General features: G+C 43.7%; 1 protein-coding gene across 3 annotated transcripts in view; it reads right to left on the reverse strand.

Annotated features, from left to right (window-relative positions):
• Nucleotides 1-2069: 2069 nt before the first annotated feature.
• Nucleotides 2070-18124, reverse strand: part of PTPN4 (protein tyrosine phosphatase non-receptor type 4) — a 57757-nt gene continuing 41702 nt past the window's right edge. For 2 of the 3 annotated variants that reach the window (XM_076066090.1, XM_032951586.2), the window contains 13 exons: nucleotides 16664-16690; nucleotides 16016-16202; nucleotides 15741-15854; nucleotides 15530-15586; nucleotides 14758-14914; nucleotides 13019-13182; nucleotides 11159-11249; nucleotides 10931-10992; nucleotides 10038-10184; nucleotides 9687-9815; nucleotides 8575-8720; nucleotides 7870-8005; nucleotides 2070-6550 (listed from right to left, as the gene is read on the reverse strand). In XM_076066090.1, coding sequence (XP_075922205.1) covers nucleotides 6194-6550; nucleotides 7870-8005; nucleotides 8575-8720; nucleotides 9687-9815; nucleotides 10038-10184; nucleotides 10931-10992; nucleotides 11159-11249; nucleotides 13019-13182; nucleotides 14758-14914; nucleotides 15530-15586; nucleotides 15741-15854; nucleotides 16016-16202; nucleotides 16664-16690 — 1774 coding nt within the window. In that variant the 3' untranslated portion in view covers nucleotides 2070-6193. The remainder of the gene's footprint in view (nucleotides 6551-7869; nucleotides 8006-8574; nucleotides 8721-9686; nucleotides 9816-10037; nucleotides 10185-10930; nucleotides 10993-11158; nucleotides 11250-13018; nucleotides 13183-14757; nucleotides 14915-15529; nucleotides 15587-15740; nucleotides 15855-16015; nucleotides 16203-16663; nucleotides 16691-18124) is intronic. The other variant, XM_032951587.2, reaches the window with a different exon arrangement.

An 18124-nucleotide genomic window follows, 5' to 3' on the forward strand; every position in this document is an offset into this window, starting at 1 on the left:
CGCTCGCTGCCGCATTGGTGGTGGTGAGGTCACCGCGCACGCCGCGGGGGTGCAGCAGTCAGGGAGCGGTGGTACAGCGGTTAGCGCGCTGCGACACGAACTCCGGCCGCCACAGTTCGATTCCCGCTCCCGGCAAACACCAGTGACGATTAGCTGAACCGGTCCTGGGAACTCCGCCAAGTCGACTCAGCCTCAAATGACTACCTGGTGCGGTGTGTAATCAGCCCTACGTGCGGAGATAAGGCGGTAGGGCGTGGTGCCGGCCACCCACCCCCTCCGTGTGCTGTGGCGGCCTTCATGTAGGTGCTGCTCGCTAACAGCACTTTTGTTCCAAGTCTCTTAAGGCTACAACACAGGCGATATTGCGTTTGTGTGGCAGTGAGTTTCAGCACGTGGCGCGAGGCGTGTATCTTAAGATGTTCAACCTGGTGGAGCTCCTGTAAAGTGTTGCTCAATATGGGAAACATATTCTTGGTTATATTCTTAGCTCTTTCGGTAAAGTCACGTTGAAGGGAAACAATAAAATAAAAAAAAATATATAAAACAATAAAAATTCTCACGACGTTTCGATCATAACACAAACCGTCGTTGTGTTATGGTCGAAACGTAGTGAGATTTTTTTTCTTGTTTTATATATATTTTATTGTTTCCCTTCAACGTGACTTTACCGAAAGAGCTAAGAATATGAATGACTGCAGTCACGAAAGCTTTAAATCAAAAAATATTCTTGGTTCTTTCGGTAAAGTCACGTAGAAGGGAAACAAAATAATAAAAATATAAAACAATACAATTCTCACGACGTTTCGACTGCAACACAAGCAATCATCATCAGGTGTGAAAACCACTGCAAGAACATTTGAAAAAAGTTGGCGTTTTTTTTACATTAGCACCACGGAGAGCGATTTGGCAGTTATTCAGATGGACGAGTCCATCTATGTTCGGAAAAGAGGAGGGGGGAGACGAAAATAATGGATGCGGTCTGAAAGCCACCTTAAGCGTGATCAATCAATTAAGACCCGAAATGGTTTATCAAATCCTTCCAATGATTGCTAAGCCAGAATCCATCTTCTCGGTTGAAATTGTCTCTGTGTTTGTATATGTGGATAGCCTCATGAACGAATCTCTCATGGTAGCCAGATGGCTTGCAAAGAACCTCTGTCTTGGAGAAGTCAATGTCATGTGTGCCTACTGAATAATAACAGTGATCTGCCACGGCCGAGGTTGTTGGTCCTACCGTATTTTAGGTCTGCTTTGTGTTCACGAATGCGGTAGGACCAACACCTCGGCCGTGGCAGATCACTGTTAGAACCAAGAATATCTATAAACAGCTTATAATTTAAGACCTCCAAATAGCAATCAATGGTTACGATACACCTTCCTATGCCGTGTCCTCGGCTGTCCAACGGAAGTTTTAAAACTAAAAAAAACTTGAAAAGTCACAGAAAAAAAGCACATTGCACTTTCGCTTTTTTTTCCAAAGTAAAAATATCACTGCATTGACGATTAGAAAGAACCCTCTTGGATTTATTTTTACATGGGGGTTCTTTTTTAAAGTTACACGAGCTCTAAAACGGCAGTAATTTCGGATAGCACATGACTCGAGTCAGCTGCGTTATAAACTGCTGCAGTGTGTACAATACGAGCCGGTGCCAGGCCGTCCTATGGACGAGGTGATTTGTTAACTCCACTTGTTAGCAAAGCACGTAGTGTTTACTACTATTTGAAGTCGCATTTACATGTACGTGACCCTCCACGGAACGTTTAACTCCACCGGCGCAATACTGCGCTTTTCCCCACCAGGTGTCGCAGCTTTCGTTGCGATTATTGCGGTGAGATTTCTGTCCTGAGGTTTTGGAACAATTTACAACTGATACCAATCAGATCGTGTGCAGGAGATAGATTGTAGTACTGCAAGCTCCTGAGAGTTGGTGGGTTGGTGGTAGCGGGGGGGGGGGTGTCCTTCATCCACCAGCGGATAGAACGTGGCTGATGATGAACTTACGTGTGTGATGAAAGCTGAATACCAATGTGCGGTGAAAACACACTCGGACAAAAATGCGACAAGGATCTGCAAATCAATTCATTTGTATTTGTTACTTATTTTTTCCTCACAAAAAAGTACCAAACATGAAGCCAATCACTGTACAATAGTTTCTTGTCAAAGATATGTTGTGTTAGTACCGAACCGGAGCCTCGAATAAGATGAAAAATCACTAAGGGCCAGTATTTCAAACTTGTACATACCATACCGCAGCAATACCCAAATCAAACCATTATGGCAATCAATGCAGTAAAAACAAATCGATAGCCAATCTGGGGGGGGAAAAACGTCACAATCGCATCAAAACTGCGTTCCGCACGTTATACCTTCCCTGTTTGGGAAAAATACAAAAACTGAATTAGTAAGTGCAAACTATATACCAAACGTTTTGATATTTAACAACGCATGAGACTTCTGAAATCTACAGAGAGAACATTGTTGGCTATAAACGAATAGCAAATCCGTAGGGAAAATGTACGTGTCCTCATGCGGTTATGGAAAGGAATCCAAATGTTACGAGTGACGAATTGCTTAAACACAAACGCTTTTTGCGGTGCGTATTTTGTTGTACAGCATACCATCTGTCTTATTTATATAATAGAACCATCAAATTAAAAAGGTAATATTACAAGTGCTTAAAGCGACGTGTGTGTGACTTTTGAAAACGTCAGAAAATGACCCACGCACCAAGTTAATTTTGAGTCGACGTGGCTTTACGAGACCACAAATTAAAGTGAAACACAATAAGGTCCGATACCAACTCATTATTAATAAGTCCCATCGTGTAACTTTTAATCTACCACACGTGTGCACCAACTAAGTACACAACACTGCCGAAGCATCTAAAGAATGTATACGTATATGTTGTACCGCATCAGATCAGAATGAGACAATCACACTACAGTACAGGGAGAATGATCCTTTGTGCTGTCAATGTTACGAACCTGTATGCCTTATAAACTTATACCTCAGTCTCAAGACATTTACTCTGATGACATATTACCATTTAGTAGCCATTGGTAACAACATTAAGCAATGTCTTCCAGTTGATATATAGCCGTAAGCACTATTTAACAGTGCATATCCCGGTATTCACATCCAGTAAAACGTCGAATCCAAAGCAACATACCTTACATATGCACAAATGTTACACAAAGGATGAAGATAAGTTTGCAATTGTGCTTTCCAAGTACACAGTACCACAGTGACTACAGCACATGCTCCAAATTTATTATACGGGTGTGTCATTTGTTCTTGATATGCTCCACCAATAAAGCCAGTGGTCTAGTACTTAGTACCAGAGAAACTCACGAGTCCATAAGAAAAGATCAAGGGACGGGGTCCGTGATCTCCAAAATTATTTAAACGTACAATCACTTTTGAACACATCAGCACGGCATCGTAGAAAACGATTTGCCATAAAATAAGCCCGTATCAGGTAAACCTCATTCACATGGCTCCATTTCACCCAGGTGAGACCGTTCCAGCATTAGGTGGACTTAAGCGAGCTCACATTTGCAAAAGCATTCACCATCACCCACATCGGTTTCACGAATCTGCAGTACTTGTTTGACGCACGTGATGTAAACGTGTTTTGTATGCACCACAAAAAAAGACAAGCTATTATTATAAAGCCCACATGCTGGTGACGGTTTTAAACGGAGCCTGGTCATTAATTTCTTTCTGCTCTCAATAGAATAGCTCCAGTGAATTCCGCTATGACTAGACCACTGGCTAGAGTAATAATTGGATGGAACAGAGTGGAGGTAAGCTGTTAAAACAAACTTGCCTTAATACATAATAAATTAGAAAACAACCCATGTCTCAACGTCATTCAATCTGTTCAAATAAAGCAGCCAAGAGAAACGGATTGTGCGGCAGACAGTGGCGCAGCTATCGAGTGTGCAGGCGGGGGGGGGGGGCCCTTCAGTTTAATGAAATGAAATTGGACGGGGGCCCCATTTCATCCCTTGCACCAGGGCCCATGGCGACCACACTACGCCACTGGCAGTAGACACGCATGTTAAAGATCGCTATGTGGAGTCGATGATGCACACGTATTCCTGCCTGCTCATAAAAACGACCCCCGAGTTAAGACTCTACCGCAAAGCTGACAATCGCACGTGCATTAACGGCACCGAAACCTTTCCGCACGTGTGTACATGACAAATGCATCTAGCTTACAAAGGTACTGTTGTGTCCATGCCACTATATAGAGATCTGTAAGCAGCTCTAATTTCCTGGATCATTATTCCTACTGTTATCTATACTGTTAATCTAGCACAATCCCATTAAAGGCCGATTCAATTACAAGAAACGTAGCTCATTGGTTTGCAGGTACTGTCATGACATGGCGTGAATGGTACACACCGAAGTCATAGCTGTACAAGCACACCTTTTCTGCGGCTAGTACTGAAGCCGTCCCTTCATCATCGTATGAAGTTAATCTATACAGAAATCCAGCAAAAATCCACTCCCTTTCGCATTAAAAACTTCAATACCGTAACAACCAACTTGCCTTTCATGAGGAGCCTTCATTTCCAATCAGCCAAAGGAATAATCACTTTGTTTGGATTACAAAAGAAACTGTATTTTAGTTTATGTTACCAAATATATACAAAAAGCATCCATCGGTATTTTTTACAAAAAAATAAAGCAAACTGAAAACAATGTTAAAAAATGCCACGTCCTTATTTGGCAACTCATTTATGTTACAGATATGAATGGGAAGCTTATTCCAGATATAGTACAGTGCACCTGCGACGCACGGGCCCAGTCTCGTTATTGCAGTAGTCTAGCTATATGCTCATGCCGAGATGGCTGAATTAGCATTGCTTGCAGAAAGACATTCATGATGTGGCTTGTTCCATGACGCTAAACACACTGCATTCAAGCCAGCTTTTAGAAAAATAATTGGCAATCAAAAAAACATTAGACTTCTTTTTTTTTTGGCAACATTTTTCCCCTCGACTCAAATCGGGCTATATTGCGTTCAGTCATGAAGTCAATCAAAATCAGCCACTTCACATTTGTTCTACGCTCGCTCGTACGTGGCTGACGCAGCAGCCCTGTGCACAGCACACAGCGGTGGCACACACCTTGAGGCATTCATTAAGGCCTGGACATGTCTGTCTAAAAAGCAAGAAATAGTACCACGCATAGGCCATTGCAATATATTGGCACAAATAAAATTAGAAACAAATTTTTAAAGGCCTTTTCAATTTAATTTTAGCCGAGACCACATTATTCTACTTGGTCACGTTGCTTTTTTCTGCCCACACAAGATTTTTTTTTCCAAGGGACACGTTGGAAGGCAAAGGGCTCACAGCTCATGGTTATGCAGACATAGAGAAAACTATGGGTATGAGTGACAATTTCGAGGTCGTACTCTGCTACTGTGGTGTTATCGATATCGTTACGATGGATCGGTGGGGGTTTAGTTGAAGTAGCCCTAAAACTTGTACCATTGGTGTACCAGCACAAACATCTTCTTATGCAGCCACGACTGGGCCTCAAACAACCATGTCCTGTAAGTGAGGCAAAGCCCCCTAGTGCTGCCTCTGCTTCAGACAATCCCTGGGTTCGTCACGACAACTCTACTGATAAGAATCGCACATCCTCAAAATATCCGCACCACCTCTGAAAGTGAGCTCTATTATTACTAAAATATATAAAGTGCACAAGTGCAAGGTTTTTTTTAGGGTTTTCCTTTTTAGCATTTTTAAAACGACATTAATATACCTTACAACCCACCTCTTCAAACTTATAATACTTATAAGAAAGAGAACTTAATATTTTTTTTCCAGCCAGGGCCAGCAGATCTAATGTCGTGTAATTGAGTAGGACAAGCAAAACGGCTCAACGTATCCCTTTACAAAAAGACCAGTCCGTTCATATTCAAGATCTCAACAAACCACCTCAATAAACTGGCATGACCAAGATTACACTTAAGCAAAATAAAAATAAAATCCATTGGTCGCCAAAATTAATAGCACAAGGCTGGACAGCCTCACAATTCCCTTTTAATATTAGTGTGAATGTGAAAAAAGAATCAAAGAGAAAAAAAAACTACAATATTTTTTTTTTACCTTTGTAATAAAAAGACCTGAAGTTAGACCACAGCCTTCTTTGGCTGGCGCCCATGTTTGTAGTTCAGCTCCTGTCATCTGGCGACTCTTGGACCGCCACCTCCCTGTGCTTTGTCACTTGCACCTTATCCACAGTCACGCTGAGTTCCACTGCCTTTGGGGATGCGCCATCCCCAGCGGCACCTGTCCGCCCACAGTTGGCCTCCTGCAACAACTCCCCCGGAAGGGAGCTTTCCTCTGCCCCCTTGGCCATTGTAGAGGTGGGGCTGTGCTCCAGCTCATCCTTGGAGGGCGGCAGCGATGGGGTGGAAATCCTGATCGTCCCTTCCGTGCCCTCCTCGCTCATGTCGGTGTCTTCGGCGATGAGGAGCTGCTCATCGTAGACGCGTAAGATCGCCTCGCAGACGAACTTGTATTGACACTGGCCGCGCGTGTGGCATGGCGATAAAACAAAACAAGATAAGACACGGATGGAAATTACTCTACACAAGGAGGTTCACACTGCATCAACAATAAAAAAACAGCTTATTAATAAGTAGACAGCAAATAATATCGAGAGACATGCTTTAAACCCAAATAGAATACATTTTTGTATGTATAAATTTTTTTTAAATAATGTATTTGTCAATCCACTTGTGTATGATGGCCACTCCATGCAATGTCGGTCATGGGTTAACCATACTTTACCATTATGGTCAGTGCAGGCTAGTGAAGGGGGAGCCTAGGACCCGGTCAGATATCACTCATTACTTGTATTAACTGTGGCCAGGAATCGAACTTAGGTTTTCAAGTTCATGGAGCAGTGCACCACAGCTGCATGCATTGAAATGCATTTATATTCAATGACATTTCAAGACACTGTGCACGAGAGAAATCCACCAGCTTAGGATAAATATGAATGCAAGGTGGATAAAACGGTATGTGACATAGATTAAGAGGTGGCTATATTGTTGTAAGGATGGCACAGAAGACTTTAGATGAGAAAGTTGTAAGCCAAGGACTGTATATATCAGTCACTTAAATGTAATCGAAGTGTATATACAAGACAAGTTAGGTCAAAATAGAGAAAAAGAGAATGAGAAAAGAACAAGATGTAAAAGTTTCCAAAAACCATTATACGAGGTAGGTTCTGAGTAAGGACTTGTCTCGCGAGACACAGTAAGTGATGCAGACAACACAAGCAGAGAGAATTCCAGCCATCATGGACAGCAGGGGAAAAGACACTATACATTAGGGAAAGCAAAAAACTAAACAGGCTACAAACAAGTTTAACAATATTTACAATCATGTAATTTATAATGTGCACGATATTGCACAGATATTATCTTGACGAGGTGCGCAGCCAAGCTCAGTGTCACTCGAAATCCAGACGAAAGAGGTGGGGGGCCTTTAAGTAGCTTTTAAAAGTAGATGTAGATTGAATGCTGTGAAAGTGCAGTGGGATGATGACGTTCCAGATGGCGGGCGTTGCCACGGAGAAACAACGCCAGACATTGATGGTTCTGGTGATTGGTAAAGATAGGTTATGAGTCGTGCTCACGTTTAAAGTATTTAGTTGTGATACATTTCCACATGATAAGCCACTTTTATGAGCTATAATTTATGGCCAGGTCGCTCCTGAAAAAGAGCTATATAGATCAGCGGGCCTTATCTGGTCAAATAAAAATAATTTTTAATTTTCATAATTTAGTTTATTTATATGGTGTGTGAACCCACTGGGGTTGCATTGTGCATTTTTACCGGCGTCTGAATCATCATGGCCCGCTGGTCCCGCATTGTACGCACGATGTCCAGTGGATACACGGACTCGTTACATTCCATCAGGCACAGAGCCGTCTCCATGGTGATGAGAACCCCCGTCCGTCCAATTCCTGCACTGCAAAACCCAAAATGAGACGTTTACAACAAACCTCCCGACAGCCTCTCCCACCACCAGAGGTGAATCCACATATCATTGTTTTGAAGCCAGGCTCAATTTCGCTAGCGATTTGACCACTTTCGGCAGGTGGAACCGTCATGTGCCTGTAGTTTTATTATATCCCTGCACATGATAATGACAGTGCACCTTGTGCCTAGGAGGAATAAATGCACCAGACATATCAACATAACAGTGGAAGTAAAAGTGCACCAAATGTCGGTGTCATGTTCACTACACAAAATATCCGCTTGGAAAGTTCATCGTACAGTGAATCACTCCCTGTGTTGGAGAATATCCCACAAAAGAGGGAGCAGCACTGTCTCGCACACCATGCTAGAAGCGCGATGTCCGTCACACGGCAGTCAAACCAATGTATTCAAATTCTCAGGGCCCCGGAATAATAAAAATGCAATCACCACATTAATGTTGGATATTTCTAAAATTAATTTAGCAGCCGTCCCACAATAACGATGCCGAGTGGTTCTGGTCCATCGCCGTGGAGATCGGTGGTGCGTCGCCGTGGTTACCTGCAGTGCACGACGACGGGCTGGGCGTGGTCTCGGCGAGTGCGCACGTCACGCACGAAGCCCAGGAAGTGCGACGAATCGTCAGGCACGCCGTGGTCCGGCCACGCCACGTACTGGAGCTGCGTTACCCCTCGCTCCTCATTGTTCTGTGGGAGTCCAGGGACTTTAGAGTTACCAGCGTAGAATGATGTTATCGGTTCACCGATTGAAATTTATTCATTTATGTCCCTCGATGTGCGTATGGAATTGTGAGCATGGAAAGCGATGAGGATTTATACAAATTACACACAAACGGTATTCTAGTATTAAATATAGGCTAATGGAGTGAATAAAAGCATTAAAATTAAACAGGGAAAAAAGTTACAACCTCGAAAAAATTGTTATCATTCTGATTGTTTACCCAGGAGAGCCTCAAAGAGTCTCACAACTGTTTTTCAAGAGGGTCCTGCCAAGTTTTACAGTAGGGGGTGATGATTGACATTTATATCCCTATTATAAATGGCAATCAAGTTGTAAAATGTTATCCAAGTTTGACCATGACGGCAACACACAATGGCCTACTTTGGACATCATGGATCTTTAACGTCCACTGTGAAGCAGATGGCGCGGTATTTTATGGTTAATACACACCACAGTAATAACCATGGCGACCACTGATATTTGAATTATGAACCTCTGATATAAATGGTAAACACACGGGCCGCTAGACAACAAAAAATAATATATTTTAGATTCAAATGGAAATCCTGATTGATTGAATTACTGATAAAGTGAATCATTACATGAATAATTTTAGGACGCGGTTGTAATGGAGGCCAGGCATGGCGGCGCTTAACACGGCTAACAGTGACGTTTCCAAAGCCATGTTGCTTTTGGGAGCTAATGGGTTTTATTGTTTTTTTTCCTAAAACAATACAAGCAGCATTAATACTCGCCAATGCAAATGCCAGACTGCAGTAAGAGTACCCAGTGAACACTGGAGAAAGCCTTTAATTAGGAAGTTGTTTCCTCCATCACATCGATCTTAATAACATCTCAAAAAGGCATGGACAGAGAGACAGACAGATCTCGGGACGACTACAAAAGCACGGGAGCAAGTGCCCCACCATTACCTCGACGTTGCGCAGCGTCAACTTGCGTTCGATGGACGCCTCCGACTCTTCCTCGGAGTCGCATAGAACAAAGAACCCGCCGTAGGTCTCACTGCCCGGTAAGTCGGGCCAGTATTGGTGGCACTTGGGCTGGGGGCAGAGGGTGAGCTTATGCAGTAATTTGTAACCGGGAAAAGAGCATCAACTCACAACAATTCAGAAGCAAATTTAATAAAAATCAGATATTTAGACTGAAATCCATTCTCTCAGCGGTGCGAGTTTCAATGTTGTGAACTACGAGCCAACCGGCCACCCAGGGGGAGCAATATCAGTGTGGTTGTGTTCACGTGAGTGTACATGCGCCTCACTCACCCGTCCCCTCTCTGTGAGTGTGGTGAGCATGATGACCAGGCTGCATCCCTGCTCCCAAACCATCTGCCAAAAATGGGCACACGTGCTTGGCAGGGGGCCCTGGCAGGCGATGTAGCGATTGATGGTGCTCGAGGAAGTTATCTCCATCTGTGACAGCAACGCAAACCCGACACTTGTAAGGAAAACCTGTCACACTCGCCATACGGAAAAATGAGTGCGAGACATTTTTCATGGGCTATGTAGGTGCGGCCCAGCACAGATCGTGAGTTATTCATGTAAATCTGGCACTTGATTCGGCAAAGACTGTAAAGAACCTGTCCCAAATTAAAATAGCTTCCTATAAGAGTTTTTTTTTACTGTAAGAAAATAATATTAGTTCTCTCCCCAACGGCAGGTCACTCGCTCAAGCTCTGTCCATCCCATCCAATGCCACTCCCCTCTTTTCAACTCACAGCACCACACTCCGAACTTGGGTTCTTGAGCCATAACTAGGGAAGCATGGTGGAGGGTGCATCCTCTCAATTTCCTCAATCGTGTATTTTATGCGACACCGTCAACGGATGCAGTTTAACGTCACACCAAGAGAAGCAACATACTTTTAGCGATCTAACAATGTTAGAAACAAACAATAAACAACACGAACCTACAACGAAAATATATGGAGCATATTAAAGAATATAAATGGCTGGCTGATGAAGCTTGGAAGGATGGTTGTAGCCCTGTAAAGCTGGATTGAATATAACAAGCTCATTTACTCAATGGCAGTACAAACCCTGTATAGATTTACATTTGTATGAATAAGCAAAGAGTTGCTCCTAGTTCGATGAAAGCGAGCTGCAGTAGTAAAAATGACAACTGCGCCCAGTAATGGCACATTGACTTGACACACTCACATTGATATAGTTGGCATTGATGTAGTCCTCGTTCCCAGACAGTACCACTCGCGTAGCGTCATCTGGCACGTGATAAACGTAACAGAGAGTTTACAATTATATATACAAAGTGTGCTAGAAAAAAGATATCCATTAACTTGCATTTCACTTTTTTTGTAAGCACGTGTACAGCGCCAATAAATAACTCTGGCAGGTGTGTGTGTGTGCGCGCTGTTTTGTGCGACTCACAGGGTAAGACGTCGCGATAGCGGTTCCGGCTGCTGTTACAAGACATCTTGGCCATGCCGAGGCTCATCCCTGGTTTCTTGCGATACAGTTGCTGTGGGAAAAGGAGCGTGATAGCTTTACAAGCTCGCTCCAATGCAAAAGGCACTAAACATTAAGCGAGTAATGGCTCAACCGCCCTGGCAATATGAATCGTTACAATTCGGGGTAAGGATTTGAATAAAAAATAGATTATTTTGTATTGCTTATAGTGGCTCTTTTGTAAAGTTTCATACGATATGTTTCGTTTGCTCTATTATCTGAAAGATGCATCAACGTTTATGAATGACTTAATTTGCAATTAAGAAAAAAATACATCTTTTGAATAATCTTTTAGGTTTATGAATGATTACATGCCTATGTAATATCAATGATAGGCTCAATTTAATCAGAATTTGTGGACACTGATGACCAATTTAAATGATATATCTGTAGAATATTATGCATTCCATCCCAGTGTTTCATTGTTGTGAAATATAACTTGTGGAAGAGCCTTTCAATGCTTTCAGTCATGAATACCAGCAGTCAGAATTTAGCTCCAGTGTTAAAAATATATCCATTGTGGACACACATCACTTAGACACAACATGCTTTTGACTAGTAAGAGCATCTTTATAAGATGAGGCTTACTCATCAGTGATGCCAGACCCCTCCAGTACTACAGAGCCTGTGAAGTAAACACATGTGCCCCAATCCTCGCCAGCTTCAATGCCAGAGGCAGGTGCAATCAAACTGCTCGAAATCCAATTTGAATTTCTTTGCTCATATTTTGTTGCAGGAATGTCCTATTGTAATGGTTAGTGACAACCAAATGGGTCATTGTGAAGCTGCCTTTTATTCAGTGATGATTATACAAATGGTCATCAATAAGTAAACAGAGAAACTATCTCTGTATCCAACTTTGTGACTGCCGTTACAAGGTCCGATTTTGCCAAATTTGAATATTGGCCAAAAATTACTCGATTGGTAGAGACGGTAATCATCGCAGGCCAGGTGCAGAGTTAACTTGTGCCCACAGGGACAGCTATCACTGGGGGTCCCCCCCTTTCATTATTGATATAAGAATGACGTGAAGAACGTCCCTACAGGATACGATATATTTAACAAACATCTTAAGTTTAACTGTAATTATCGCTCTGTAACCTGCAACATGCTATATATTCTTAGTTCTTTCGGTAAAGTCACATTGAAGGGAAACAACAAAATAATAATAAAACATATATTTTATTATTTTGTTGTTTCCCTTCAACGTGACTTTACCGAAAGAACTAAGAATATGAATTACTGCAGTCACGAAAGCTTTAAATCGAAACATGCTATATGTTTACATGGCTATGCGAGATGTTAACTACCTCGTCTGATATACAGGTCGTGGGTTCGATCTCAACCCTGATGATGCATGTATATTTGGAGCTTGCACGTTCTCCGAGTTGTCATGTAGATTTTTCTCCGGATCCTCCGGTTTTTCCCTCCACAATTATAAACATGTGTTTAGAGTATTTGGCTGCGACAAAATTTCCACATCAGCAACCTCATTGGGCTATCATTTGTGGCCAGGTCGCTCCTGAAAAAGAGCTATATAGATCAGTGGGCCTTACCTCTTAAATAAAAAAAATGTTTTAGTTTAGTTTATGTATGTTCAATGTCATTCACACCGTACGTAGCAAACCGTGCTAATTGGAGGTGTGGGGGGAAGGACAACAAACTGAATACCAAAAGTTCTAAAGAAATTAGTTAAATATAAAAATACGTGACAAGAGTCCTATGGCAAGTGGTAAAATTTCGTTGAAATAGGCCACGGAGGCAGGGCGTTTCCTTGCTCACCTCAAACTGCAGCAGGGCCTGGCCCGTGTCGAGGGCTTCGCGCAGCTGCTGCATGGAGGTGCGCACGACATGCCGCTCGCCAGGGGAGCTGCACTCCCTCGTCTTCTCGGGGATGTACTGGAAATCCGGCTCGCTGTCAGCGCGCTCCAACTCCTCGTACACAGCTGCAGGGGTGGGCAGAGACATTGGTGTGAGGGATGGGGGGGGGGGTCACAAGATGCACGGGGACGCAGGCGACCAAAGACGAGATTGGATATCACAACGAATGTGGTCTGGTGAAGCATGGAAAAAAAAAATAATAACAGTTGCGTCTCGGAGATTGATTTTCAGCGAAGCCCTCCTGCTCTGGAATTTTTGTGCGATCCCTGTCTTTTGAATATTTTGTGTGGCAGCCTGGGGAAAATTCACACTTAAAACTCAAACGAAGCACAAACAGGTTATCAGTTTACTTGGTGTACGGCCAATGAAAGATACTGCGTTGCCCTGCTGGTCGGTGTTTGATGCATGCTCCACATCTGAATGATCCACCAACCCACACTCCCATGTTGCTGAATTTCAAGTGTGTGTGTCACCAGACCTGTCACAAACCAGGCCAATGCACGCACATTTTTCATTGGAATATCAACGGCATTGGGAAAACAATATTTCCCGTGTGCGTATGTAAAATTACACATGTGACCTGCCATAATAGAATGTGTGCTTTAGAGATAGACGCATCGAAATGATAAGAAATATTGGATCAACGCAGTGCTCCAAATGAAGTTTCATTATAATAAACGCCTGTATTCATACAGGAAAGCCTCTCTTAGTGAAGGTTTTGTATTTAGTTATTCTTCCAATACCAATTAGGAGTGTTTGGGATGTGATAAAAAAAACCAGAGTATATGGAGAAAATACACACTGATAAATTCAATAATCTATTGCCATATTATGACCGCCTCGCAGTCCACAAACATGCTCAACCCAGCCCGGCTCACGATAACCGACTAGATTGAACGTATGCAGGGTGATCTGGGTATAGGCAGTTTGGCACCGATAGGCTCACAGTGATGACATCACCTTTATTTTATTTAAGACCGAAACAGGAAGACTTCTTCACAATTCTGGCAAATCATCTGATGAAGCTGGTTGTAATCACCAGAGAAACATCATACTCGAATTGTAAATGTTGTGGGTTTACTCTCCAACACCGGTGTGCCGAAGTAGTAAGTAATTGGCACGTTTTGTTTACGTGACAAACCTTACTTATTGGCTGTGTCGGGTGGTGGTGGTGGAGGGTTAACGACACATTGATATTTACGGATCTAACCAAAAAAAACCTTTTATGGAGTTTGGCACCGACAGGTAAAGGTGCAGCCCTGAAAAGTCTTACTCTTAACAACTGCTTGCTGAAAGGTCTCTGTTAGAGGAAACTATAGAGAGCCTCTCTAAAGGGTAATTATCCTACTATTCCACACTGACCAGGTGTCTTTCAAGAAGTGGGAGTACACACACTTTACCCCAGAGCTCATGACATATCACTCAACTGTGGTGTACCAAATTATAATGCTGGGTGGAGAGAGGTGGGGGGGGGTTAAAAAAGAAAGCTTGCTCAGTGTTTTAACAGCTGCACCGGAAGATAGAATACAACCGGCAACATCCAGGGCGCTTATTACACCATGTCTGCATCCCAGTTTTGCAGTGAGAGGTTGTATTATAAGGGTGCGGCAGGCCAGCAAGAATTCTTGAGCAGCACGCACCAGAGGGGCGGATAAGCAGCACCAGCTCTCCCGAGTGCGACTCCGTGCTGGCACGGATGAACTGCACCACCTGGTCATGCGTGTGCTCCGAGACGTCTCGCCCGTTAATCAGGATCACCTGATCCCCCTCGTTCAACCGGGGCACGCAGAGATCCGCCTGGGGCCACAACGGGGGGAAGCCCAATGTGGGGGGGCAGGCGGCACGTCCGTGATACAGCACACCATCCGCTCTGTCAGCCAATAATTATGCACTCACATTTATCGTACTGACATACAGGAAGTTAGTCATTGAGGTTAAGCTGATGCGTTTTCAAATTTGACCCTTGATGCTTAGAATTTTCCAATGGGCATGAATGAAATCGTTGCATCTTCTTTGGTTCTTTCGGTAAAGTCACGTGACTTTACCGAAAGAACCAAAGAAGATGAATCCTTGTAGTCACGAAAGCTTTAACTCGAAAATGAAATCGTTGCAGTGATTGAAAAAAATAAAAAGAGCCTCTTCTTTATAGTATACTTTGCGCAGCACTTGTTTCATGCAATACAATTTACATTAAAGAGGTTACAGGTCACACTTGCAAATGTGGGTTTATCAGCAAATCTGGTTTATGAAAAAAATAATGATCTTCGTAGGATGGGCCGGTACTGACTCGTCTTAAGTACCCCCCCAAAAAAAGAAGTAACGAAGTCTGAAGTAAAATTTTCATCTATGAATGTAATTAGTGTACACTGCAACCGTCTCGTTCCAGACAACAAGAGACTGCTCCCTCCTTACCGGCGTTCCTGGAGCCACGCGAGACACAGTCACGAGCATTTTTTGATCGACTCCACCCTAAAAGAAAAGGGCATTCGGGGGGAGTGAGTTGAGGGGGGGTGGGGGGATGAAAGATGTAGGGAACGTTTAGAGAAGACACCACAGGAAAAATTAAGTAACCACTGCAGAATCGGCCGAGTTTGTTTTATATGCGGGTTGACGAAAGGGCTACCTTGACGTTGAAGCCGAACCGGCCCTGATCGTCTGGCTTCATCCGCACCAACACTAGGGGTTCATGAGGTAACAGACCATTGGCCTGCAACAGCACTGTGAATTTCTCTTCCAACTGCAAAGACAATAATAATAATAACAGACGCAGTGTCTTCACGAGCGGCATTGCAAAATTCGAATTGAACAAATGCTGTCACGGCATTATTATTATTATTATTTTTGTGCGGGTGCAAGATACGTTAACCCCGAGCGTTGACATCGGGGAGCAGAACGTACCACGGGTGGCTCGTCCAAAACCTCTGGGGGCAAGATTGCGTCACTCTCACTGTCTGAAGGCCGCGAGTCCAGCTCATCGGCCTCCTGCGAGCCGCTGCCCCCCGGACACGCCTCCTTCCGCCGTCGCCGTTGCTGCGGCTGCTTGGGGGGCAGTGCCGGAGCCTGGCCCTCGCCCGACGCCGATCCCCTGAACATTACATAAATAAGCACGTAGAATAAAATGTTGGCCACGGCTTTGGCACTTGAATTAGTTTTATTCCATCATTCTTTGTGCAACTGAAGGAGGCGACTAAAAATTACTGCCGTAAGGAAATGCGCACGAGACTGAATTTACCGCGCTTCTGTTAACCACACATTATCGCTGGCGCATGGGTGGTAATTTTTTTTTATGTGTGGGTGTGGGCCAATGGACAATCTTGTGAAACCATCCACACTTGTCTCCCATCCCTCTCCTCTCACTCTCACCCTCCCAACCTCCCTAATATACCTCACTTTCCTCTGTTAGTTCATGCCTTTCTTGGCCAACATTCTTAAGTTTGTAACGTTTCATTAACCTGAAAGATTACTCAACTTCAAAATTGTACAAATTTGAAAGTTTACTGTAGCGTCAAGTGCAGCGGTTCAATATCCATGTCTTGACAAATTTACGCTGCCGATTTCACGTCATCTGATGATCTGAAAGATAAATAAAAAAGACGCAGTGTAAATCTAAACAACCATAACAAATTGGGTATATATTGCACCTCCATTCAGCACGGTTAGCGAAGCAAAATGTTCTACACACATATAAAGAAGCACTCTAAGGCACCTTTCGACGAGCCTCTACATCATACATCTATATATAACATCTATATATATAAAAGGGAATTTGTGAATATGTATCAGTTTAACATGTAGGCTTTCGCGACCAATATTATTCATAATAAAGGTTTTTGGGTTAGATGGCGTTTATTTATTAATGTGTCGTAACCCTCCACCACCCGACACGACCAATCAGCAAAAAAAGTGTCACTAAAGTAGTGAATTGTCTTTTGTCAACGTGACACTTTTTTTGCTGATTGGCCGTGTCGAGTGGTGGAGGGTTACGACACATTTATAAATAAACTCGATCTAACCCAAAAACCTTTATTATGAATTGTGAATATGTATGTTCAAAATGTTTAGCGTACTTCCCAACATACAACAAACTTGAAATTTGCCATGTAGGTATTTTCCAGACTGTACACCATGCAAAAATTATAAAAATAGACTTTTGTATTTTGGGGGGGGGGGGGGGGCGCAATAATGCATATATTTTGCACGGCAAGTGAGCTGTGACGTCACATCTGTCATGTCACCCGCGCGTGCGGAAGCGTAACACAGTGTGCCTGCTCATGTCACCCCCCCCAACCCTCCGCGGCGCGGGTACAGTGCCATACAAATGTGTTGCAGGTCTAAGGCGTTCTTCGCGCAGCATTGCTTTATTATTTCAGTCGTTTACTGCCGTACGCACCCTGACAGTTTGTGTGTGTCTGCAGCAAGCGCGTGTATGTGTACCTATGGATGCGCGCGCGTGTGTGTGGGGGGAGTGGTAGTGTAGTGGTTAGCGTGCTGTCTGTGTGTGTGTGGGGGAGCGGTAGTGTAGTGGTTAGCGCGCTGTCTGTGTGTCTGTGTGTGTGTGGGGGGAGTGGTAGTGTAGTGGTTAGCGCGCTGTCTGTGTGTCTGTGTCTGTGTGGGGGGAGTGGTAGTGTAGTGGTTAGCGTGCTGTGTGTGTGTGTGTGTGGGGGGAGCAGTAGTGTAGTGGTTAGCGCGCTGTGCTACAAACACGGCGACCTGAGTTCGATTCCCGCTCACGGCCACCACCGGTGACGATTATTTGAACCGGTCCTGGGCCTCCCCTAGGTCAACTCAGTCTCAAACGAGTAACTGGTGTAGTGTGTGAACATCGTCACTGGGGGGGACAAAGGCGGCTGGGCGTGGTGAATCCAAGTCCTGGGCGAAGCCGGGTAGTAAAGCTAGTCTATATATATAAAAGGGAAATTTGTGAATGTGTGTCTGTTCGAAATGTTTAGCATACTTCCCGACATGCAACAAACTTGAAATTTGGCATGTGGGTAGCTTCCAGACTGT

This window comes from Petromyzon marinus, chromosome 10 (genome assembly GCF_048934315.1).
Source record: "Petromyzon marinus isolate PM22_M1 ecotype Great Lakes invasive population chromosome 10, UKy_Petmar_22M1.pri1.0, whole genome shotgun sequence".
NCBI lineage: Eukaryota > Metazoa > Chordata > Hyperoartia > Petromyzontiformes > Petromyzontidae > Petromyzon > Petromyzon marinus.